At 37.3% G+C, this 26481-nt stretch overlaps 4 protein-coding genes across 4 annotated transcripts in view; 3 read left to right on the plus strand and 1 right to left on the minus strand.

The window, feature by feature from the left end:
- Nucleotides 1-26481, plus strand: part of MED19 (mediator complex subunit 19) — a 751866-nt gene that overhangs the window by 366745 nt on the left and 358640 nt on the right. The gene's annotated exons all lie outside the window — the stretch shown is intronic.
- Nucleotides 1-26481, plus strand: part of UBE2L6 (ubiquitin conjugating enzyme E2 L6) — a 622645-nt gene that overhangs the window by 74225 nt on the left and 521939 nt on the right. The gene's annotated exons all lie outside the window — the stretch shown is intronic.
- Nucleotides 1-26481, minus strand: part of LOC126936107 (olfactory receptor 9Q1) — a 125312-nt gene that overhangs the window by 45583 nt on the left and 53248 nt on the right. The gene's annotated exons all lie outside the window — the stretch shown is intronic.
- LOC126936139 (olfactory receptor 9I1) lies at nt 13170-14114 on the plus strand. Its single transcript, XM_050758590.1, has one exon. It carries the CDS (start codon nt 13170-13172, stop codon nt 14112-14114), a length of 945 nt encoding a protein of 314 aa, XP_050614547.1.

Genomic DNA, 26481 nt, shown 5'->3' on the forward strand with positions numbered 1-26481 from the left:
TAAACACAAATTATTTCATATAGAAAATTTGGACAATGTCAAAGTCTAAAAGAAGAAATGTAAACCATTGAACCATTCCAACAAGCACTGTTAACAGTTGGAGGAAATACACTAGAACAGAGTTATTTAGAACATAAGCTCTGCAAGTAGATTGCTCTACCTTGTGGATTTAAGTGAGTTATATCACTTCTCTATGCTCACTTCCTGGGACGGTCAGAAAATTGAAGATGATACATATAAAACCCTCAGAACTGAACCTAGCATTAAGTTGGTGCAAAAGTAATTGCGGTTTTGCCATTACTTTCAATACTATTAATATCCTTCCAGAATTTTCTTCCCTAGGTATTTACATATTTTTAAAATTGAAATCAAAGTTTATATTGCATTTTTATACTGTTTCCTTAGGGTGAGTTTATAAGAAGAAAAATAACTGTTATAAAGTTTCTCAAGTGGGAGAGGCCTATAACCCACCCTGATACCCTGAAAAGTACTGAGACCTCTCATTGGACAGCTCATGAATGTTGGGGGCATTGAACACCATATCCTGAGACTCCATACCCTAAAAGTCTATGTGACCACAGGAAAAGAAAAAACTAACTCCCAATCTTGATGAAACACTGGTGAGATTGCCTTCTTCTAATATACCACATGCTGTTGAACAATCTCAAAGGTAGTCAGAATGCTCAAAACTCTTAAGTAAAGCAGAAACCTCCACAAAGAAAAAAAGTTTTATATACATAAAATTATAGAAAACATTGCTATATAATGTTATAAATATTATGTAAAACACTGTGATATATGTCCTTCTAATCTTGACAGAGGCAATTATGACACATTTAATTTAGAAAACTTATTAATAAAGATATATATATTTATTTCTTATCCTTACTTGTGATGGAGAAAATTTATATCCCAAAATATGTATATTCCTCATCCTGCTATTTTGCTGTATGTCTAACACTAACAGCCACCACTGATGACACAGTCCCATCCACCAGGAAGACCCTTCAGTCCTTTATGGTGGTTTCCACACAGGCCAGCTCCCCACCCAGGCCAGCTGAGAATAATTTACATCCCTGAACCTCTGTGGAGGTCTGAGTTTGAATCCCTTACCTCAGGGGAAATTCCCCAGCTTCCTATGTAGATCAGTGGTCCTTCTGAGCTCTAGCCCCGCAGCATTTAAGAGCCAAAATACATGTATGCACAGGGAGATGTTTATAGCATTCGAACTCCAGGCTCCTCACATCCAAAATATCCTATTGCACCTAAGTAATTTGGGTCACTTTGGTATTTTCAATTTCTTATTATGAAATAACAGTACCATAATTATAGATCTTTATAGATGTTAATAATTACCTCCTTTATAGATGTTAATAATTATATCCTATTATAGACATTAATGATTATAGATATTAATGATTTTAATCCTAGGAGTAATTTCCTAGAAATGGAACTATGGGGGAAAAGGGCATTTTTTTTTTTTTTTTTTGAGACGGTCTTACTCTGTCACCTGGGCTGGGGTGCAGTGGCGTGATCTCAATTCACTGCAACCTTCTGGGTTCAAGCAATTCTCTCGCCCAGCCTCCCAACATAGCAGGCGTGCACCACCACACCTGGCTAATTTTTCTTCTTTTTTTTCTTTTTGGTAATTTTTTAGTAGAGACAGGGTTTCACCATGTAGGCCAGGCTGGTCTTGAACTCCTGGCCTCAAGCAACCCATCCACCTCGGCCTCCCAAAGTGCTGGGATTACAGGTATAAGCCACCACACCCAGCTGAGAAAAGGGCACTTTTATTTTTAAGGGCCTTCACGTGAATTAGCCAACTGATTTCAAGATGCTCCCCAACACTGCAGCGTAGGAAAGGAACTGTTTGCCATCACTCCCGTTAATAATGAATATTATAATTTTCTTTCAAATATTTGATGATTCCTTAGGCAAAAAGTATCTCATGACTACATTAACTTTTTGTGATTTGTATTGCCTACCTATTATAATTTTTTCATATATTTAGCCATTTCTATTTCTTTGTAAATTCAGAACTCATATATTTTCCCCGTTTTTCTATTGAATTGTTTAACTTTTCTGATTGAATTATAGAAGCATTAAGGCTCTCTCCTCTCATTGTTTAATGAATATTTATTGAGTGCCTAGTGTAAATGAAGAGTTGTTCTAGGCCCTACAGATGCAGCAGTGAACAAGGCAGACTCAAGGAAGAGCATTAGGACAAATACCTAATGCATGCGGGCTTAAAATCTAGATGACGAGTTGATAGGTACAGCAAAGCACCATGGTGCATGTGTACCTATGGAACAAACCTGCACATTCTGCATATGTATCCCGGAACTTAAAATAAGACAAAATAAAATAGACTCACCTGTATTTATATATACCAGGAAAAAATGAACAAAAAATAATTTGAAAAAAAACAGGAAAAAAAAAGCTCTGCCCTCGTATAGCTTACATTCTAATAGGCAGCAACAGAGAGAGTCATGTTATAAAGAAATAGAGAAGGATGCTGTGACAGAAACTATTTGGAGTAGCGACAGAGAAAGGGAACTTCTGGAGGTCAGAAAAGGTCTTGCTGATGGGGTATTTACACTGAGACCTGCATGAAAAGAAGACACAAGCACACCTTCTTAAGTGAGTAGAATTTCAGGCAGAAGGAACGGTAAATGCAGAGACTGAGGCCAGAATATGCTGGAGTCTCAAGAAACAGATAGAAGACTAGTAGGAGATCAAGCCCAGAGGGAGGCTGGGGTAGATCACAGATAATCATGTAGGCCGCAGTAAAAATATCAGGTTTGAGTCTAACTGCAATGGGAAGCCAAAGGAAGGTTTTTTAATAGGGAGTTTACAGAATCTGATGTAGGTTTTAAACAATTTCTCTTGATTCTATGAGAAAAATGCATTATAGAGAGGCAAGAGTAAAAGCAGGAACACATTTAGGAGGCTATTGTGGGAGTGTCCAGAGATGAGGGACACCAGAAGAGGTAGTGCTAATGTTCTACTTACACACACACACACACACACACCCCCCACACACACACGTACACGAATTGCGCTGCCTGGCCCTTCGTGGTTGGTTTAATCGGACACTGTGGCAACCACCACCGTTGAGATGGCGGATGGGCCGTGGAGATGGTGGATCCTCCTGGGTTCCTGAGATACTCTGATAAGCAAACCTGTGAGAGATATGTACCTGGAACAAGAAATAAATCTGTGCTGTTTTAAAGCACTGAGATTTTTATGTTATTTAACAGTGCAGCATAACCAAGAATAACCTGGCTGAATAGTGGGAAATGAAAAGAAATGAATGAATTTCAGATGGTATGAAGTAAATCTAACAGGACATGCCTTCCGTGTATGTCATAAATACCCTTTTAGCATTTGATTTGCCTTTTTTATTTTTACGTGATGTTTTGGCATACAAAATTTTTAACATTTTTTCGTAGACACATAAAATTTAGTATTATATTTGCTTTTTTATTTTTATGCGATGTTTTGACATATGGAATTTTTAACATTTTATATTGACACATACATATGCCTTTATGCTAACTTTCTGTATTTTTAGGTTTAAAAAAGTACATTTCCACATTTTCTTTATCCATTCATCTTGTTGATGGGCATTTCCACAAAAAAAATTTTTAATGTTAAGTAAATATCCCACTCTGAGCGATGACAAAGTGACAAAGATTCACTTATATTTTCTTTATACCATGTGACAGATCTGACATTTGTTTTGATACAAGCTGTGAGATACAGTTCAAACTTCTCAATAGGTAACAGTCATTTCACTATCAATGATTCAATAAATGTTTCTTTCTTCACTAATGCAAAATACCATCTTTATTAATACTAGCTCCTTGTGGATACTTGGATTTGTTTCTGAGCTTTGCAATGTGTCCTATTGATGTATCTACCAATTCTTACATCCGAAAAACATTGTTTTAATTATGAAAGCCTTATAGTAAGTTGTTTTTTTTTTTTTTTTTTTTTTTTTTTTTTTTTTTTTTCCTGAGACAGAGTCTCGCTCTGTCGCCCAGGCTGGAGTGCAGTGGCGCGATCTCGGCTCACTGCAAGCTCCGCCCCCCGGGTTCACGCCATTCTCCTGCCTCTGCCTCCCGAGTAGCTGGGACTACAGGCGCCGCCACCACGCCCTGCTAATTTTTTGTATTTTTAGTAGAGACGGGGTTTCACCGTGTTCGCCAGGATGGTCTCGATTTCCTGACCTTGTGATCCGCCCGCCTTGGCCTCCCAAAGTGCTGGGATTACAGGCGTGAGCCACCGCGCCCGGTGCTTTATAGTAAACTTTTATATCAGGCAGGTTAATTGCTCTTTCCCTACTATTCCTTTTTTTTTTTTTCTTTTTTTTTTTTTTAGTTTTTCTTGGCTGTTCTCACCTGTTTACTCCTACTATTCTACTATAAATATTGAAATATTCTTTCTAATAATATATTATTTTTCTAACAAATCCTCACACAGAGATTACGAAAGTGACACCCTTTTCATAATATCTAGTGATACTCATTTTGACAGTTTGGTGTACACTCTTCTAGAAATTCCAGTGCTTATATAAACATGTAAAACCATGAATACTTCAAAACTGTTTTCCAATTTAAATGGTAGAAAGCCAAAAAAATTGACTTAAAAATTTACAAATGAAATTTGTCGATGTAACCAAAAACACTTTATCTGGATGGCTCCAGACAAGACTTGCTTCAGAAATTCAAATATCCTCAGGTTACAGTCTTGGAGTTTGGGGCTTTCCAAAAGTCCGAACATCGTCAGACCTCAGTCTTCCTTTCTCCCTCTCTTAACTTCTCTCTGGGCTATTTTCACTCATTCAGTGGCATCAGAAGCCCCAGATATAAATACTCAGAAGTTTATCAGGAAAAAAAGAGCATCTTTAAGTATCCCAGTTAACAGATCAGTACACCCACCTACAGCTGCTATGAGTATTGGCTGCTAACAGCTCACAGCTCTCCTTCTCTGGAGAACTGCCATTAGCTAAGGGATCCACTTTTCCCAGAATGCCTGGGAAGTCACACCACTTAGAGGCAGCCCACAGTCAATGGATGCTTGGTGTGGGCTGCAAAAAGCCAAATCCCTTGTCTGGAGGCAGAGCTAGGCCCGTGGCATAATTCACATTCCAGAGTTCCTGTAAGAATCAGGCCACAGCTAGACTCCAGCTGAAACTACAGCCCACCTCTTTGCTTAGCTATTTCCTGTTTCATTCACTCCTTTACAGGTTTCTCCTTCAAGCACTCCCTCAGCGAGGCACTTGTCCAAAATTCTGTCCCGGGTCTTTTTTTAAGGAAGCTAACCTAAGATGCATCTCTTCCCAAAAGTCCAAACAGAAGTTCTGGCGTGAGGGATTACATGCCTGTAATCCCAGCACTTCGGGAGGCCGAGGCAGGCAGATCACTTGAAGTCAGGAATTTGAGACCAGCCTGGCCAATATGGTGAAAACCCATCTCTACTAAAAATACAAAAATAAGCCAGGCGTGGTGGTATATGCCTGTAGTCCCAGCTACTAGGGAGGCGGAGGTGAGAGAATCGCTTGAACCCGGAAGTTGCAGTGAGCCGAGATCACGCCATTGCACTCCAGCCTGGGCTACAGAACAAGACTCTGGCGCAATGCTTAACAATAACAATAACACTATTAATGATAACAATAGTAATGATTATGTTATACATCAAAGCACTCTAGATGGCCCATTGTGTCAAAAGGAGGAGAGGTAATATCTACTGTATAGTCACCCCATTCTACAAGTTCCCCAGGGAATGTTGAATGGAATATTCTTATTACTGGCATAGTCCTCCACCCTGTCCCAATTACCACTCTACCTTCTATACCATTCAGGAAGTATTAGAATACACTATATATACTCTTACCACACAGTTATTTCAATAGATATTTAATTACAGCAAATGATAATAATTACTGTCCAAAAATGCATTGGAAGGTAGAATTTCCTGTGCTAACTGCCAGGAGTCCTGATCTGTGGCTGCCACCCTTCTTTGTAATATATTCTTGTATCATCTGGCATCTGCAGTTACAAAAACCACCCTAGTTAGGCTGAATGCTTGCTAATTTCCAAAGGGTTTTATCCCAGTCATGTTACTTAGAAGCAAACGGAGCACATGGCTTCTTTGAGATTTCTTCTGCTGGAAGAGCTCTGATCCTGCAATAATGAGCCAATGAAAGCTTACAGGACACAGAGAGGTTCTACTGAATCAGGACCCAAGTTATTACTAGGAAGAAAGATGGGTTTTCCAGGAACCCACAGTCCAGCAGAGGAGATGAGACTATTCACTAAAGAATAATTATGAACAATGTTAGACAAGTGGAGTTCAGTGCCAAATTATGTGGTTCTAACAAAGAGATGGTGGGTTTCAGAGATGAGGGAAGAGACAAGAGCTAGAGTGGTTAGAGAAAGTTGACCATGGAAACCCTGGAAATGGATCTTTAGGGAAGGTGAGCTGACAAACTCCTCAGTGGAGACATGAATGAAGTATGTTTAGACCACCCCAGACTCATACCCTCCTGAGCCAATAATCACTCTTCCTTGAAATTCTGAGCAGACAATGCTGCCAGGTTTCAGCTCCTGATATGAGACTTGACATCAGGACTAAGGATGAGTGCATTGTAAAGAGAACTTCACCAGAAGTCCTAAGATCTGAGTTCCAGTCTTGATATTACCACTGAGTAACTTTAGGAATGGGGAGCCAATGGCAAAGAAAAACCAAGTTCGTTCCCAGTAGAGTCTGCAGTTGAGCTTTGAGACAAACAAGGCTTACGAGTTTTCATGAGCTCCCATAAGATTTGTTTTTATTCTCTCAGAAGTGTGCAGAAGCTGAGATAACGAGCTTCTGCTGAAGTGTGGTCTCCCGGACCAGGCTGGCTTTTCTCTGGAGTCTCAGGGGCTATCCCAGGTGCTGATTCATAATTCAAGGAAAACCACTGAGATCACTGCATCCCTCCCATAAAACTATCCCCAAAGGCAATTTAAATATCCCACTGGTTTGCTTAGTAAGAAGAAAACCTAAAGTCAGTCAGCTACATACGTCTATTTGAGCAATCTTAGCTGCTTTCTACAAAATGCTTAAACAAACTTAGATTAGCTTCACTGCAAGCCCAAGATGAATCCAACTGAATTATTCCACCAGGTAATTAAGACTTAATTATTACCTTGGCTCTGAAGTAAGGTCCATGCAAACTAGAGAAGGTGAAACTGGGCAGAGAATCTTGCCTTTGTCATCAGAACTTGTCATCTGATAGGACCATGATCAGACTGGGATATCAGCTCTTATGTGAAATATACAACTAAGACTGGATCAGTTGTGTGTGTGTGTGTGTGTGTGTGTGTGTGTGTGTGTGTGTGTGTGTTTTGGTTGGGGGGGAATCTACAGCTTTAATCTCTTTGGGCTTTTTTGTCACTAGGTAAATTTTAGAAAATATAAATAGTTTCATGTGGGAGGCATGGTACTAGACTGCAGAGCTTAGACAAGAGATTTTCCTGTAAATGACTCTACTTTCTGTAATTATGCTGGAGTAGAATTAATCATATGTACTAGGACTCTGGCTTTGGAATAATATAGACCTGGATTAGACTCTGGGCTTTTTCATTGACCAGTCATGTGACCTTGGACAAGTTACTTAACTATTCAGAGTCCTAGTCTCCTCAGGGACAAAATAATACACTGTTCATAAGATCATTGTATGAATTATATGAACTAATGTGTGTACAATGCATAATATCATGATCAGCACAGAGAAGATGTTCAATAAATGGTTGCCAGGATTAGGAAAAGCAGCACAGCATGTTGGTTCAACACTCCAACTCTGGGGTCAGAGAACCAAGGTTAGAATCTAAACATCTTTTCTTTCTAGCTGTGAAACCTCAAGCAAAACATTTAATGTCTCTAAACCTTCATTTCCTCATCTGTAAAATAAAGATAAATACTTATCTCTCATAATGTTATTGTCAAGTTGAAAGGAAATGAAAACCTTTAAAGTGCTTAGCATCTACCTGACTTGGAGCAAGAACTCAGTAAATGTTAACAACAATATTTCGAGACACCGATTTCAGTAAGGTGAGAAACGTTAACGTTGTTGAGCTCCTTCACTCTCCCCAAGGGACTCAATCTTTGAAGGCAAAATGAAGAAGAGTTTGGAGAACGTCCCAAGTTAAAGTAAGTATAAGGGTTGGGGACCATCTCTTCTGTAAAGGGTTCCTCCTGAATTAGAGGAGTCTTTTTCCCTATCCCCTCCAGAGGTCGCATATTCTTTTATGTCACATATTATAATTTAAATATATCACAAGTAATATCATCAACCTATAAATGTTCCTAGACTTTCTTAAAAGGGTCACTGGCCATAAACCATTGCTTTCCCTTTTGTAAACTGTCCTGGGTTCAGGGAATCAGTTGTTTCTCTCTACTCTGGGCCTCACCCAAGCTAATGGTACCCCAATCTCCTTCTTAAAAAAGATCACACAAAACTGGGTATCACCAGTCTGGTCCTAATATTTTTCCCTCTGGGAAATATTTTGAAAATTGCCTTTCTGGAAAATAAGCAAACTCTACCTTGTTAGATAAAAATCCATTCTAAGTTTTCAAGAATCGTTATGTTCTCATTTTATTATTGAAAAAACTGAGGTTCTAATTTGTTGAGCAGTTTTCCAAGGGTATATCAAGAGGGATATGGTCCAACTAAGTCTCTCTCAAGTTATAAAGAAAGAAAAAGAGAAAAAACATGGACCACAAAGAACTCCAAAATCAATCTTTATACTTGACGCCCATAAAAGTTGAGTATTTGCCTAATGGTTTTAGAGAGGCACTGTGATTTTAAAGGTTTGGGGCTCGGGTCTGCAGGAAGGGTCTTTCTCATCCCCTAAGAAGAGAGCATGATAAGATGGAAAGAATACAGAATTTGGAGTTAGAATGTGCTAGGTTCAAATGTCTGTTCTGTTCCTTCCTAGGTGTATAACAAGTTGGACAACTTTCTTAACTTCTCTGAACTCCACTTTGTTCATCCATAAAATAGTCATAGCTATACCCAGCTTGGAGGGCTTCAGGAAGGACTAGAGCTAATGTATGAAACAGGCCTTGCATGCATGTGCCACAAACTCAGTGTGATAGCATCTGCATCCCAACAATCTGCCACCTAATCTCTGGTCAGGAGCCTCGAACAATTGTGTCTCTAATCAGAGAGACCCCCAGGAATTAGCCATGAGATACACATAAAATGGACTACAACAATTTCAGAATTAGATGTTGAGAAAGGTGTTGAAATTAACCAGGTTTTCTCATGATTTGAAGGTTAAAAAGCTCTGATTAACTGCAGGGACATTTCTTTGGTTCCATAGATTATAAAGATATAGGAAAATGCAGGGAGACAACAAAATAAATTTATAGCTAAAAGGATTTGCCATCAACTAACTCTTCTGCTTCTACTCTCACTTGGAAGTAGTTTTAGAAAATTAATCTCCCAAAGATTTAAATTCCTCATTGGTAAAAATAAGATCATAATATCTGCTTACAGGACTGGTTTTGGAATTAAATAATATATGCAAAGCACTCACAGTCTCTAGTAGAATTGATAAGTAAAATATGTTATAAGCATACCAAGGAAGATCATAACAAAATCAGAAAAAAAAATACTAAATTTACCAAAATTACATAAACAAATCACAAAAATACGGTGTATGCTAAAAAGTGGGATTTATGTCACAATATCATGTACACAAATTTTAAAACACACCATAGCCACTATATTTTTAACATACATATATTTGTAAATAAATATGAAAAGAATAAACATGGAAGGATATGTATTTTGAATACACTAGAGTGCACCCCTAAGAGGAACAGGGGAAGGAGTAAGAATGAGGCAGGACTAGCAAAAATAATAAAATAAAATGAAATGAAAAAGAGCCTTGCCCTGACCAATGATGATGGTTTATCAGGAACTGAGGAATAAAGGCCGTTCAATTTTCTACCTAAGACCCTATAATATTATGTTTAAGTAACTAGAAATCACTTGAATAGTGCCTGCATTTCCTTATATACTCAGTATTTAGTAGCTAAAGAGCCTAAATACCTAGACATATAAATCATGGATTGTGAGAAACAAAAGATCTAATGGTCATATAATCTAGCTCTGCCATATCATAGAACAGAAAGTGAAGTCCACGTTGAAGGGAAGATAAACGTTTGAAGGTTACTCAGCTAGTGAGTGCCTGTCATAGAGGTGGCAACCATAGAGCTTGAACCATACCATGAAGGCCTTCTAAAGAAGCTGACTTATCCCCAGACCCTGCTGCTGGAGCAAGGTGGATGGAATAGCCCTAGGACATGTTTGACGTGATCTGTCAATGTCTCTCTCCCACTAGGACCCTGATTAGAGCTCAAGTAAGCTCCAGACCCAAGAACAGCTACCATGAGCCCTTTCATGAAAGTGTGTGCTGCTTGTCTCTCTCTACCCATGTAGTGAATAAAGCAGTCGCAGTGATTCTACAGATGGGGCCTCATTACAAGTTCAAAACCTCTTCCTGGCAGGTCCCAGTGGAATTAGACCTTAGGTGAAAGGGAAGTAAAAGAGGGATCCCATGGAAGCCAGAGGACCTGCCTGTTATCCCCATGTCTGCAGACAGCTAATTATTTGACTTTGGGACAAGTCATTAACCTCTCTGTCAGTTGTCTCAATGCCAAAATAATTACAATATCTATCATGTCCACTTTACAGGGGTGTGGAGACAATCACAGATATTTATGGATATAAAATGTATGAAAGAAGGTAGAAAGAGGTATTATGATTAGTTTTTACTACTATGGATTTTATCAAAAATAGCAATCCCCATGTTGCCACAGCAAAGAAAATTCCTTGTTGTGCTACATGGAAAAAGAGTTTCTTAACAATCTAATTTTTATATTCATGGCTTCATCAAACATAGTTCTAGATTCAAGGGCTCTGAATTGGTAGATTCCAACCTGAGGAAATTGGGGGTGTGAGATGAGGGAGGCCAGGCAAATGGTTCAAGGGGAGCAGTGTAGGATAATGGAATCTGGAGACTTGGGTGTGGATCCTGGCTCCTCTACATGTGGGTCAACAGATGGTTTCATTTCTCTAATCTCAATTTCTCAAACACAAACAAGACTAATGTCACCTGTCCAGTAGGACTGTTGCCAGGTTTCCATAAAGTATTGTATATGGCAGGTCCTGGGAGAGTAGAGATGCCTTTGAAAAATAAGAAATGGGAACCTGGGCTTCCATGCAAAGACTCCAAAGGAAGTCTTTAGGCATTTTAATGAGTATACTGGATGGACTTGGAATATGGTATTATGCAGTATTACGAAGTGACTTAAATCTGTACCATATGGCAACAGGAAATCTTAGGAAATGCAAAATTTCTATGACTCAAATATAAAGCAAACTAAACATAATTATTTTAACCAATTTGGTAGATCAAAAGAAGGAGCATTCATTTGACTTGACGTTTGAAAGATTCTCCCAGAAGCAGAAGTTTAATGACATTTCCTTTTCTGTGTATCCAATCACAATATTTAGTCTTTTTGTATATGGCATGTATGTAGTCATAATAGAGAAACACAACTTATTGATAGTAGAATCAACCCATAGTCAAAATATAGAGAAGACTTAAATTAGCAAGCATTCCCATATGAATGGGATAAAAGACTGATATTTTTGTTAATGAGGTGGAAGGGAGAAGAGAGGAAAGAACAAGGGAATAATTTCTTCAACTTACTAAGGGTCAAATTTACTCAATCAAAAAAAAGAATATGTATGTATATATATAATTGAAAGAAAGATACAAATATATTACACAAAGATAGCAATATTAACAAAGTTCATGTGGAGTAAATGGACTATGTTTCAGAACAGAAAATCAATAGCTACCATCTAAAATTGATGGTAATAGCAACAACAAAATTAGCCAACATTATTCAGCTCTATGTGCTGGGCACTGATCTACACCTGTTACAGGTATTAACTTATTTAATACTTAAAAGGCTACAAATTGAGTTCAGTGTATACTGCTCAGGTGATGGATATACCAAAATCTCACAAATCACCACTAAAGAACTCATTTATGAACCAAATATCACCTGTTCCCCAAAAATGTATGAAAATAAAAAATAAAAAGTTATATTCAAATTCAAAAAAGATAATAAATCTATTTTCTCTTCCTTAAAAAAATTAAAAGAGCCCTATGACATAGGCATATTTTTCTGTGTTACAAATAGGTGAATATGTTATTTTAAGAATGTATGAACTCCTCTACCCAACTTTGATTTAATGAAAAGTTGAGGCACAAAGGGGTTAGGTAACTTACCCAAGGTCAAAAAAAGGTAGCAAGCACATGAGTTTGAACACATTATTTACAATCATGGTGTATATATAACCAAAAACATTTTTAATGCAATATGTTGAAGATGATGGCCTCTGAGATGGGGTGGTGATGATTAAAGTAGAAAGAAAGACTTTTTGTTATCAGTTAATACTATTTGACTAGGCAATTTTTTTACTGCCCACTGAATAATTATATAATAAGACAGAAAATATCAATGTGTACTATAAGGGAATGGTGGGCAGGAAGAGCAGATTCATCAGCTTCCAACTTGTGAAAGGCTTTCATGAGAAGAAGTGACTAAAATTGCTATGAGTATCTAGAAGGGGTAAAACTAAGGCCAGTGTGTGAAAGGTACAGAAGGAGAAACCCTAGGTCCAAAAAGAGAATCAACAGGTGGAACTGTTCACAGATGGAGACTCATATGGCAACTGAGTGACCATGTCGTGGGTATACGGTAAGTGAGACTCCAGCCCCAGATGGGATTGGAATCGATGCTGTCTAGGTCTCTTCCAAAGCTGAGAATTGTGTGCCTCTTATCTTTACAGAAATTTCCAAATGTAAACTAGAATTAATTTGAATCAGAAATACCAGCTTCAGGCTCAGTTCCATAAAATGCAAGAGATATCCAAAGAAAATCAGCCAGTTTCAGAATTTCTTAAAAACAAGCTTTACAAATAGGCCCAGAATTATAAGCCACACTTCCACCATAGAGAGAAATATTCTGTCCTTCACTTCTGAAATTCTTTTTATTTCATTCTCATCCTCAGACCAATAGTCCATATTGTCTCCATGGCCAAGAATAATCTCACCACAGTAACTGAATTCATTCTCATGGGCTTTATGGACCACCCCAAATTGAAAATTCCCCTCTTCCTGGTGTTTCTGAGTTTCTACCTGGTTACCCTTCTTGGGAATGTGGGGATGATTATTTTAATCCAAGTAGATGTCAAACTCCACACCCCAATGTACTTCTTCCTGAGCCACCTCTCCCTGCTGGATGCCTGTTACACCTCAGTCATCACCCCTCAGATCCTAGCCACATTGGCCACAGGCAAAACCGTCATCTCCTACGGCCACTGTGCTGCCCAGTTCTTTTTCTTCACCATCTGTGCAGGTACAGAGTGCTTCCTGCTGGCAGTGATGGCCTATGATCGCTATGTTGCCATTCGCAACCCACTGCTCTATATCGTGGCCATGAATCCCAGACTCTGCTGGAGCCTGGTAGTAGGAGCCTATGTCTGTGGGGTGTCAGGAGCCATGCTGCGTACCACGTGTACCTTCACCCTCTCCTTCTGCGATGACAATCAAATCAACTTCTTCTTCTGTGACCTACCCCCACTACTGAAGCTTGCCTGCAATGACACAGCAAACATCGAGATTATCACCATCTTCTTTGGCAGTTTTGTGATTTTGGCCAATGCCTCAGTCATCCTGATTTCCTATCTGCTCATCATCAAGACCATTTTGAAAGTGAAGTCTTCAGGTGGTGGGGCCAAGACTTTCTCCACATGTGCCTCCCACATCACTGCTGTGGCCCTTTTCTTTGGGACCCTTATCTTCATGTATCTGCAAAGTGGCTCAGGCAAATCCCTGGAGGAAGATAAGGTCTTGTCTGTCTTCTACACAGTGGTGATCCCCATGCTGAACCCTCTGATCTACAGCTTAAGAAACAAAGATGTAAAAGATGCCTTCAGAAAGGTCACTGGGAGACTCCAGGTGTCCCTGACCATGTAGATCCAAGTGAGAGGAATTTTTAGTCCACTTTTTTGCCATATCAATATATCCTAATAGGCACCATTACTATATGCAACCTATATCTACAAACAGAGAAGATAGAAGATAGGTACCACCAGGCACACAGGGAAAACTACAACTATGATGAAATTAGTTTCCAGCAATTCCATGTTCTTTCTTCTTATCCCCTTCTTCCACTTTCAATCCATTTCTTGCACTCAGCAGTCTCTTGCTATTCTCTAATGTCACAACTTATAGAATCTCAGGTGCCGGGAGTCTTGAGTTTATTTCATTCATGAAGAATTCCATATTCTTTATGTTATTTTATGAATATATGAACTCCTCTACCCAACTTTGATTTTATGAAAAGTTGATCATCATTGCCTCTCCATATGGAAACATAGCTCATTGATACTGACTTAACTCTTTGTAGAAAATTATAGCTATAAATTGTACTATTGGAGAACAAGGGTTTTTTGTGGTATGGATCACCTGTCAACTCATTATAAAGTAAATGAAAAGAACCTATGAACCCAGTGAAATTTCTAATCAGAAAAAAATAGAGTAGATCAGGAAAGGGTGCTTTCTTTGGGCTACTCTTCCTCTAATGTCTTCCTAAATGGTTTCTAATATCTGCAGGACTATAATATCTTCTTCTTAAGTGACAATTCTCTAGATTCTGAATCTCCAATTTCTTAACTTTTTTCTCCTCCTAAACATAGTGCCTGCCTCATGACAATTACTGCTCTCAGGCTTGTTCCCAGCATCTGCAAAGTCAACAATGATAGACCTGTAGCAAGTAGTCACAATTGATACTACTTTCTCAGGTAAAAATAGCCTCTATGATTATAGAAGTAAGCAATTATTGTCCACATTGGATGGTGAACTCCTTGAAGACAGGGTCATAATGCTTCATTTAATATTCTCTTCTATATTGCTGCTTCTGGTACACTGAAAACTACCATACATTTATGAAAGACATTAAAGAAGAGACAAATAGAAAGACATCCCACATTCGAGTGTAAACTAGTTCAACCATTGTGGAAGATAGTGTGGCGATTCCTCAAGGATCTAAAACTAGAAATACCATTTGATGGATGAATTCCTGGACACATACACCCTCCCAAGACTAAACCAGGATGAAGTTGAATCTCTGAATAGACTAATAACAGGCTCTGAAATTGAGGCAATAATTAATAGCTTACCAACCAAAAAAAGTCCAGGACCAGATGGATTCACAGCTGAATTCTACCAAGGGTACAAGGAGGAGCTGGTACCATTCTTTCTGAAACTATTCCTGTCAACAGAAAAAGAGGGAATCCTCACTAACTCATTTTATGAGACCAGTATCATCCTGATACCAAAGCCTGGCAGAGACAGAACAAAAAAGGAGAATTTTACACCAATATCCCTGATGAACATCAATGCAAAAATCCTCAATAATATACTGACAAACCGAATCCAGCAGTACATCAAAAAGCTTATCCACCAAGATCAAGTGGGCTGCATTTCTGGGATGCAAGGCTGGTTCAACATATGTGAATCAATAAATGTAATCCAGCATATGAACAGAACCAAAGACAAAAACCACATGATTATCTCAATAGATGCAGAAAAGGTCTTCGACAAAGTTCAACAGCCCTTCATGCTAAAAACTCTCAATAAATTCGGTATTGATGGGACGTATCTCAAAATAATAAGAGCTATTTATGACAAACCCACAGCCAATATCATACTGAATGGGCAAAAACTGGAAGCATTCCCTTTGAAAACTGGCACAAGACAGGGATGCCCTCTCTCACCACTCCTATTCAATATAGTGTTGGAAGTTCTGGCCAGGGCAATCAGGCAGGAGAAAGAAATAAAGGGTATTCAATTAGGAAAAGAGGAAGTCAAACTGTCCCTGTTTGCAGATGACATGATTGTATATCTAGAAAACCCCATCGTCTCAGCCCAAAATCTCCTTAAACTGATAAGCAACTTCAGCAAAGTCTCAGGATACAAAATCAATGTGCAAAAATCTCAAGCATTCTTATACATCAATAACAGACAGAGAGCCAAATCATAAGTAAACTCTCATTCACAATTGCTTCACAGAGAATAAAATACCTAGGAATCCAACTTGCACAAGATGTGGAGGATCTCTTCAAGGAGAATTACAAACCACTGCTCAATGTAATAAAAGAGGACACAAACAAATGGAAGAACATTCCATGCTCATGGATAGGAAGAATCAATATCATGAAAATGGCCATACTGCCCAAGGTAATTTATAGATTCAATGCCATCCCCATCAAGCTACCAATGACTTTCTTCACAGAATTGGAAAAAACTACTTAAAGTTCATATGGAACCAAAAAAGAGCCCATATTGCCAAGACAATCCTAAGCCAAAAAACAAAGCTGGAGGCATCACGCTACCTGACTTCAAACTATACTACATGGCTACAGTAACCAAAACAGCATGGTACTGGTACCAAAACAGAGATATAGACCAATGGAACAGAACAGAACCCTCAGAAATAATACCACACATCTACAACCATCTAATGTTTGACAAACCTGACAAAAACAAGAAATGGGAAAGGATTCCCCATTTAATAAATGGTGCTGGGAAAACTGGCTAGCCATATGCAGAAAGCTGAAACTGAATCCCTTCCTTACACCTTATAAAAAAATTAATTCAAGATGGATTAGATACTTAAATGTTAGACCTAAAACCATAAAAACCCTAGAAGAAAACCTAGGCAATACCATTGAGGACATAGGCATGGGCAAGGACTTCATGTCTAAAATACCAAAAGCAACGGCAACAAAAGCCAAAATTGACAAATGGGATCTAATTAAACTAAAGAGTTTCTGCACAGCAAAAGAAACTACCATCAGAGTAAACAGGCAACCTACAGAATGGGAAAAAAATTTTGCAATCTACTCATCTGACAAAGGGCTAATATCCAAAATCTACAAAGAACTCAAACAAATTTACAAGAAAAAAACAAACAACCCCATCAAAAAGTGGTCAAAGGATATGAACAGACACTTCTCAAAAGAAGACATTTATGCAACCAACAGACACATGAAAAAATCTTCATCATCACTGGCCATCAGAGAAATGCAAATCAAAACCACAATGAGATACCATCTCACACCAGTTAGAATGGCAATCATTAAAAAGTCAGGAAATAACAGGTGCTGGAAAGGATGTGGAGAAATAGGAACACTTTTACACTGTTGGTGGGACTGTAAACTAATTCAATCATTGTGGAAGACAGTGTGGCAATTCCTCAAGGATCTAGAACTAGAAATACCATTTGATCCAGCCATCCCATTACTGGGTATATACCCAAAGGATTATAAATCATGCTGCTATAAAGACACATGCACACGTACATTTATTGTGGCACTATTCACAATAACAAAGACTTGGAACCAACCCAAATGTCCATCAATGACAGACTGGATTAAGAAAATGTGGCACATATACACCATGGAATACTATGCAGCCATGAAAAAGGATGAGTTCTTGTCTTTTGTAGGGACATGGATGAAGCTGGAAACCGTCATTCTCTGCAAACTGTCGCGAGGACAAAAAAACAAACATGCATGTTCTCACTCATAGGTGGAAATTGAACAATGAGATCACTTGGACACAGGAAGGGGAACACCACACACCAGGACCTGTTGTGGGGTGGGGGGAGGGAGGAGGGATAGCATTAGAAGACATACCTAATGTAAATGACGAGTTAATGCATGCAGCACACCAACATGGCACATGTATACATATGTAACAAACCTGCATATTGTGAACGTGTACCCTAGAACTTAATGTACAATAAAAAATAATAATAATAATAAAAAAGAAGTACCATTTGACCCAGTGATCCTATTACTGGGTATATACCCAAAGGATTACAAATCATGCTACTATGAGGACACATGCATACGTATGTTTATTGCGGCAGTATTCACAATAGCAAAGACTTGGAACCAATCCACATATCCATCAGTGATAGACTGGATTAAGAAAATGTGGCACGTATACACCATGGAATACTATGCAGCCATAAAAAAGGATGAGTTCATGTCCTTTGTAGGGACATGGATGAAGCTGGAAACCATTATTCTGAGCAAACTATCACAAGGACAGAAAACCAAACACCTCATGTTCTCACTCATAGGTGTGAATTGAACAATGAGAACACCTGGACACAGTGTGGGGAACATCACACACCAGGGCCTGTCATGGGGTGGGGAGATGGGGGAGGGATAGCATTAGAAGAAATACCTAATGTAAATGATGAGTTAATGGTGCAGCAAACCAACATGGCACATGTATACATATGTAACAAACCTGCACGTTCTGCACATGTACCCTAGAACTTAAAGTATAATTTAAAAAAAAGAAAGACATCCCACATTCATTAACTGGCACACTTAACATTACTAAAATATTCATTTTATCCAAAGCAATCTACAAATTCAATGCTATTCCCATCAAAATCCCAATGGCATTTCTTAGAGAAATAGAAATTGTATATGGAACAATAAAATACCCAGAATAGCTAAGGCAATCTTGATAAAGAAGAGTAAGCTGGAGGCATCACATTTCCTGATTACAAAATATAGTAATTCAAACAGTATGGTACTGGCATAAAAATAGACATACACATCAATGGAACAGAATAGGCAGCCCAGAAATAAACTCACACATATATGGTCAACTGATCTTTGACAAAGGTGCCAAGAATACACAATGGGGGAAAAGACAGTTTCTTCGATAACTGGTGTTAAGAAAACTAAGAAAACTGCATGTCCCTATGCAAAAGAATGACATTGGACCCTATCTTATGCACACACAAAAATTAACTCTAAATAGATTTAAAACTTAAATGTAAGACCTGAAACTGTAAAACTCCTAAAAAAAAAATAGGAGAAAAGCTTCATGACATTGGTCTTGCCAATAATTTCATAGATAACAACACCAAAAACACAGACAAAAAAATAAAAAATTGACGAGTGGAACTATATCAAACCAAATATCTTCAGCACAGCAAAGCAAACAATCATCAGAGTGAAAAAGCTACCCAAAGAATGGGAAAAAATATTTGCAAGCCATCTGTTTAATAAGAAGTTAATTGCTAAAATGTATATGGAACTCCAGCAACTCAATTATAATAAAATAAATAATACAATTAAAAAATGAACAAAGGAACTGAATAGATATTTCTACAAAGAAGACCTACAAACAGCCAACAGGTATATTAAAAGGTGTTCAGCATCACTAAATCATAAGGGAAACGCAAATCAAAAGTACAATTAGATAACACTTCACACCTATTTTGAAGGCCATTATTTAAAAAAAGATAGCCAATGTTGATGAAAATGTACAAAACTTGGAACCGTTGGACATGTTGCAGTGTCCAAGAGGGTGGAACATGTTTGTGGGGATGTTAAATGGTATAGCCACTATAGGAAACAGTAGAGAGTTTCCTCAAAAAGTTAAAACTAGAATTATCAAATGATCCAGCAGTCCCACACCTGGACATATATCCAAAAGAGTTTAAATTAGGATCTCAAAGAAAGATCTGCACTCCCACATTCATTGCATCATTATTCACAATAGCCTAGACATGGAAACAATCCAAGCATCCATCAACAGATGAATGGGTAAACAAAATGTGGTATAGACAAAAAACAGAATATTACTCAGCCTTAAAAAAGGCAATTTCACCATTTGCTACAGGACGATGAACCTGGAAGACATGTGCTTAGTCAAATAAGTCACAGAAGGAAAATACTGTATAATTCCGTTTTTATGAGGTATCTAAAATATTTAAACTTATAGAAGCAGAAAATACACTGGTGGTTGCCAAGGCATGAAGGGAAGGGGAAATGGGCAGTTGTTTTTGAGTCGATATGAAGTTACAGTTTAAAAAGATGAATAAGTCCCAGAGATCTACTGCACAACCTAGAGCCTATGGTTAACCATATGGTTTTGTACACTTGAAAGTTTATTAAGAGGGTAGATCTCATGTAATTGCTCTTCCCACAAAAAAGGAAAAGGGACAAAAGGAAACTTTTGAAGGCGGCGAATATTTTTGTTATTTTGATTTTGGTGATGGTATTATATGTAAGCATATAACCAAACTCATCACATTTTATATATTAAATATGTACAGTTTTTGATATATCAGTTATACCTCAATAAAGGTACAAATTAATTGCTGCTTCAGAATAAATCTTACAGAGCATTGTCATCATTTCATTTGCATGTCATGGCAACTTAAATGGTTGAGTAATAAAGTACTATTAGTGTCTATTTTACCTTCTCTACACAATTTCTTAAAGATAATATCTGGTTAACCTGGGGTGTAGATGCAGAATTGCATAGAATTTATAATAAAAGTGGACTTGTATCCTCTTTGCTATTTAATGACTCTGTAAATTAAAAAAAAAAAAAAAAAAATCTACCTTCTCAGAACATCAGTTTCCTCAAATCAAAAAAGAAAAATATTTCCTACTTGAAAGAATTGTTATACAACGTAAAGATGATGAAAAATAATTTGTAAGTTTGGATTAGTCAGAATTGGTTAGGTTTTCTGTAGCAACAATCGACTCCAAAAAATATGTTATTTATTGTTCACAATGCTTGACTCAGGCAAATTGACAGGGGGCTCTGCTTCATGTAGCCATTCAGGCACCTAGGATTAAAGAAGCTCCACCATTTTAATAGCTGTACTCTCTGGAACATGCAAACTCCTCAATCACCAGAGCAGAGGATAAAAGACTACAAATTTACACATGGACATTTACTGCTTCAGTGTGTTGGTTAAAACTAGTCACATAGTCCTGCCTCACCAAAAGGAGCCCATTAAAGATAAAAGAAAAATGTTACATTGGCTAAGGAATATTGACTCTCCAAGGGATTCTCTGTGGTTACAATTATTAACATTCCAAAAAATCATGAATAATCAGATTACTTTTTTATTGTTCATCTTATTTCCTACAAATCACTGCTCCCATATTTGGGGAAATGATTGTGTTTTGCCTGTGCAAAAGCTTACTTTGTATAGGCAAAATATACTTATTTTTGGATACCTCAGATGGTACTGGAGAAGATTTGGGAAAAGGCAATTTTACGGATAGGGAATAAAGACTTCTGTTTTGGGTATGTTTTACATTAAAAAAAAAAAAAAAAAAAAAAAAAAACTACCAGCCAACTGAGAATTGGCCTTTCTCTGCCTCTCATTCTTCTTCTTCTTTATCCACGGGCTTCTTTCTTTTCTTTCTTCTCCACGCCTTCTGTTCATACGGCAGGTCATGGCCTTGTACAAAATACAAGTTTCATGTATTTTAGTTTTACTCAGTATACATTTTTTCATATTTTTGGCTTCAGATAGTAAAGTATTTTAAACTACATTGTATTTCACTAATAGTATTCCCAGAGAAGGACTCTGATTAAATAAGTTTGGTTTAGATGCCCATGCATGTTTGAATGAAATCTGGCCTAGTAGCAAAGAATGTTTCGTACAAAATAACTACTCCAAAAGTATCCATGCTACTGACCCATTGCATACACATGCACACCCTTGCCTGAGAACCAGTCCAGTGAGCCCACCCCTGGCAAAGGCACACCTCTGCTACAACAAACTCTCAAAGTCTAACCCACTGAGACACTCACAAACACTTCTTCTTAATAGCTGAAGAAGCTGTTAAAACACACTACTGCGTTTACCCAGAATCAAAGCCAATGCACCCTGCCCAATTGACATCCTAGGTCCCATCTATGGAAATAATTATTTCCTTATGAAAGGTACTCCAGTAAATTGAAAGAGGTGACTATTCCACCAGATGCACTGATAATGTAGTAGCATAAGAAATATTAAAAAGTAAAAAACAAAAAACAAAACATGATGTCTCTAAAGGAACACAATAATTTTCCATTCGCAGATCTCAAAAAATGAAATTTATGAAATGCCAAAAAAATCAAAATAATAATCTTCATGAAATTCAGTGAGATACAAGAAAATATAGATACATAATTCAACAAAATCAGGAAAATAATTCATGATCTGAGTGAAAAATTTAACAAAGAGATAGACGTCATAAAAAATCATGAAAAAGAAATATTGAATGCTGATATGATTTGCCTATGTCCTCACCCAAATCTCATCTTGAACTGTAATTCCCATAATCCCCGCATGTTGTGGGAGGGACCCAGTGGGACATAATTGAATCATGGGGGCAGTTACCTCTGTGCTATTTTCATGATGGTGAGTGAATTGTCATGAGATCAGATGGTTTTATAAGGGGTTTCCCCCTCTTCACTCTGCACTTCTCCTTACTGCCGCCATGTGAAGCAGGATGTGTTTGCTTCCCTTTCTGTCATGATTGTAAGTTTCCTGAGGCCTCCGTAGCCCTGTGGAACTGTGAGTCAATTAAACCTCTTTCCTTTATAAATTATCCAGTCTCAGGTATGACCTTATAGCAATGTGAGAATGGACTAATATAGATGCAAAGAATTCAGTGAATCAAATCAAATCAAATAAACAAGTGAGAGTTTCAACAACAGATTAGATCAAGCAGAAGAAAGAATTTATGAACTTGTGAAGAAAACTCACAGGGCTTATGGGACACCACTAAGTGAACAAATATACATTCTATGGATGCTAAAGAAGAAGAAGAGATGGGGAAAACTGTAGGAAACCTATTTAATGAAATAATAGCTGAAAATTTCCAAAGTCTTGAGAGAGATGTGAACATCTAGATCCAGGAAGTTTAAAAGTCCCTAATAGATTCAACCCAAAAGATCCTCTCTGGGGCACATTTTAGACAAACTTTAAAAAGTCAAAAAGAATTCTAAAAACAGCAAGAGAATATGTCAAGTCACATCTAAGGGAATCCCCATTACACTAACAGAAGACTTCTCAGCAGAAACCTTGCAGGCCAAGAGAAAATAGAATGATATACTCAAAATGCTGAAAAAAAAAAAAAAAAAACCTGCCACCCAAGAATACTATACCCAGAAAAGCTTTTCTTCAGAAATGATAGAGAAATAAAATATTTTCAAGAAGGAAAGACTGAGGAAATTCGTCAACACCAGGCTGGCCTTACAAGAGATACTTAAGGAGTCCTACATCTGGAAGTGAAAGAACAATAACTACCATCATGAAAACACATGAAAGTATAAAACTAACAGAAAGAGCAGAAAGAGAAAGGAATCAAACCTTATCAATACAGAAAAACACTAAACTGCAAAGATAAATAATGAGAGGAAAAAAGTTGAAAAGGGCATACAAAACAACCAGAAAACAATTAGCAAAATGACAGAAGTCCTCACTTACCAATAATAACCTTGAATGTAAATGAATTAAACTATCTAATTAAAAAATATACACTAGCCAAATTGGAAAAAAAAAGACCTAACTATAGGCTATGGATCAAAGACTTAAATCTAAGATCTGAAACTGTAAAAATTCTGGAAGATAGCCAGGTGTGGTGGCTCACACTTGTAATCCCAGCACTTTGGGAGGCCAAGGTGGGAGGATCATCTGAGGTGGGGAGTTTGAGACCAGCCTGACCATCATGAAGAAACCCCATCTCTACTAAAAATACAAAATTAGCCAGGTGTGGTGGTGCACGCCTGTAATCCCAGCTACTCGGGAGACTGAAGCAGGAGAATCTCTTGAACCTCAGGGGCGGAGGTTGAGGTGAGCTGAGATTGTGCCATTGCACTCCAGCCTGAGTAACAAGAGTGAAACTCTGCTTCAAAAGAAAAAAAATTTTTGGAAGATAACTTAGGAAACCTGTTCTGGACATTGACCTAGGCAAAGAATTTATGACTAAGACCCCAAAACCAAATGCAACCAAAACAAGAAGAGATAAATGGGACCTAATTAAACGAAAACACTCTGTACAGCAAAAGAAATAATCATCAGAGTAAACAGACAACCCACAGAATGGGAGAAAATATTTACAAACTATGTATCCAACAAAGGTCTAATAACCAGAATCTACATGAAACTCAAATCAGTAAGAAGTAAAAACAAATAATCTCTTCAAAAAGTGGGCAAATGACATGAATAGACATTTCTCAAAAGAAGATATTCAAATAGCCAACAAACATATGAAAAAATGTTCATCACTAATCATCAGACAAATGCAAATTAAAATCACAATAAGATACCACCTTACCAGAGCCAGAATAGCCATTATTAAAAAGTCAAAAAACAATAAATGTTGGCATGGATGTGGCAACCACACACTGCTGGTGAAAATGTAAATTAGCTCAACCTCTATGGAAAACAGTATAAAGATTTCTTAAGGAACAGAACAAGGCCCTATCTCATATATATACACACTACATATATATATATATATGTATATTTATAAAAATATAAACATATGTATAGTCATTCTATTGTGTTATCAAAAACTAGAACTTAATTATTCTAATGGTATTTTTGTACCCATTGACCAACCCATCTTTTCCTTCCAACCCCACTACACTTCTCAGGTTCTGATAACCACCACCATTCAACTCACTACCTCCATGATATCAATTTCTTAGCTCCCACATATGAGTGAGAACATGTGATAGTTATCTTTCTGTGCCTGGATTATTTCACTTAACACAATGTTCTCCAGTTCCATCCACGTTGCTGCAAATGAAAGAATTTCATTCTTTTATACGGATGAACAGCCATATAAAATTCCATTGTGTATATATGCCATGTTTTCTTCATCCATTCATGACCACCACCTAGAATTCTATACTCTGTAAAAATATAATTCAATAATGAATTCTAAATACACATCTTCAGATAAATTGAAGCTGAAAGAAATAGTTTTCAGTAGACACAAACTATAAGAAATATTAAATACAAATATAAACATACAGAAAATAAACATAAATATAAAAGAAATAGTGCCAAATGAACACTTTTATCTATGGGAAGGGGAAAGAAACACCATAAAGGGTAAACATGTGTAACATAAAAGCCTGCTTTTTCAAATTTTTAAGGACTGTCTAATTAAAATAACAATGTATGATAAAGTTTATAACACATACAAAAGCAGCATATATGACAATTATAGCACAAAGGACAAAGAGAAAAAGTAAACAGAGTTATACCATGTAAGGTTTTTACATTGAACATGAAATGGTATGAAATTAACTCAAGGCAATCTATAATAAATTAAGGGTATGTGTTACCATTTTTAGAGCAGCCACTATGGGATGAACAAAAAATAGCCATATATTGTCTAGAGATCCTTCCATTGAGAGTTAGAGTCTGCAATAAATGTGGCAAAGTGATGTTGTATGAGTTCTGAGCCAAGGTCTCAAGAAGACTTACAGCTTCTGCTCTCACTCTCTTGAAATGCTGCTCCAAGGATTAGCATCCTTAAGGATGAGAGACTACTTGGCGTAGAAGAGCTAGCCAACCCAGCCCACCTAGCTTTGTAACTAGCCTACACTACGTGGAACAGAGACTAAGGCACCCCATCTAATGTGATTCACAAAATATTATGAGTCAATAAGTGTATGTCATTTCAAGTCACTAAATTTGGGAGTAGTTGATAGTCACAAAAAGGATGCATGTTGTAAATTCAGAACAGCTATTTTAAAAAATGATACAAACAACTATGGCTAAAAAGCCAAAAGACAAGCTAAAACAAAATAGTAAGGAAAAAACTTGATTGATTCAAGAGAAACAAGAAAACAAAGAGAAAATGTGATAAATAGAAAGGAAATTGCCAGATAAAAAACTTAAACTGGGTCACATTAGTAATTCCATTAGATGTAAATGGATGAAGTTGATCAACCAAAAGACAAAGATGCCATACTACTAGAAATAAGATGATCCACCTATATGCTACTTGCAAGGGACACAGTTCAAGGAGGAGGACACAAATGGGTTGAAAATAAAAGAATGGAAAATTACATGCCACGCAAACACTAAGCATAAGAAAGCCAGGGTACCTGTATTAATGTTAGACAAAAGAGACTTTGGAACAAAGTTCCAAAGTTCCAGAGATAAAGAAAAACATTTCATGATGATAAGATGATGAATTTATCAGATGGACCACAACAACCTTACATATCTGTGCACCCAATGACATAGCTTCAAAATACAATAATGTATAATGTACAGAAATAATGTTATACATTATGTTATATGTTATGTATGTTTAATATATTGTATTAGGTTATATATTTTTATTATATTATGTTCTATATTATACATAATGTACAGAAAGAGTAGGCAAAAGTTCATTTGGGATAAATAAGATTAGGAAAACACTATTAAGCAACCTCACCTAACTGATACATAGGAAATGCTACATCCCAAACCAGCAGACTTCAA

Source organism: Macaca thibetana, chromosome 14, assembly GCF_024542745.1.
Source record: "Macaca thibetana thibetana isolate TM-01 chromosome 14, ASM2454274v1, whole genome shotgun sequence".
Taxonomy (NCBI): Eukaryota; Metazoa; Chordata; class Mammalia; order Primates; family Cercopithecidae; genus Macaca; species Macaca thibetana.

Bases quoted from the DNA above. Each gene is read 5' to 3' on its own strand.
- LOC126936139 (XM_050758590.1), top strand. From the start codon at position 13,170: ATGGCCAAGAATAATCTCACCACAGTAACTGAATTCATTCTCATGGGC.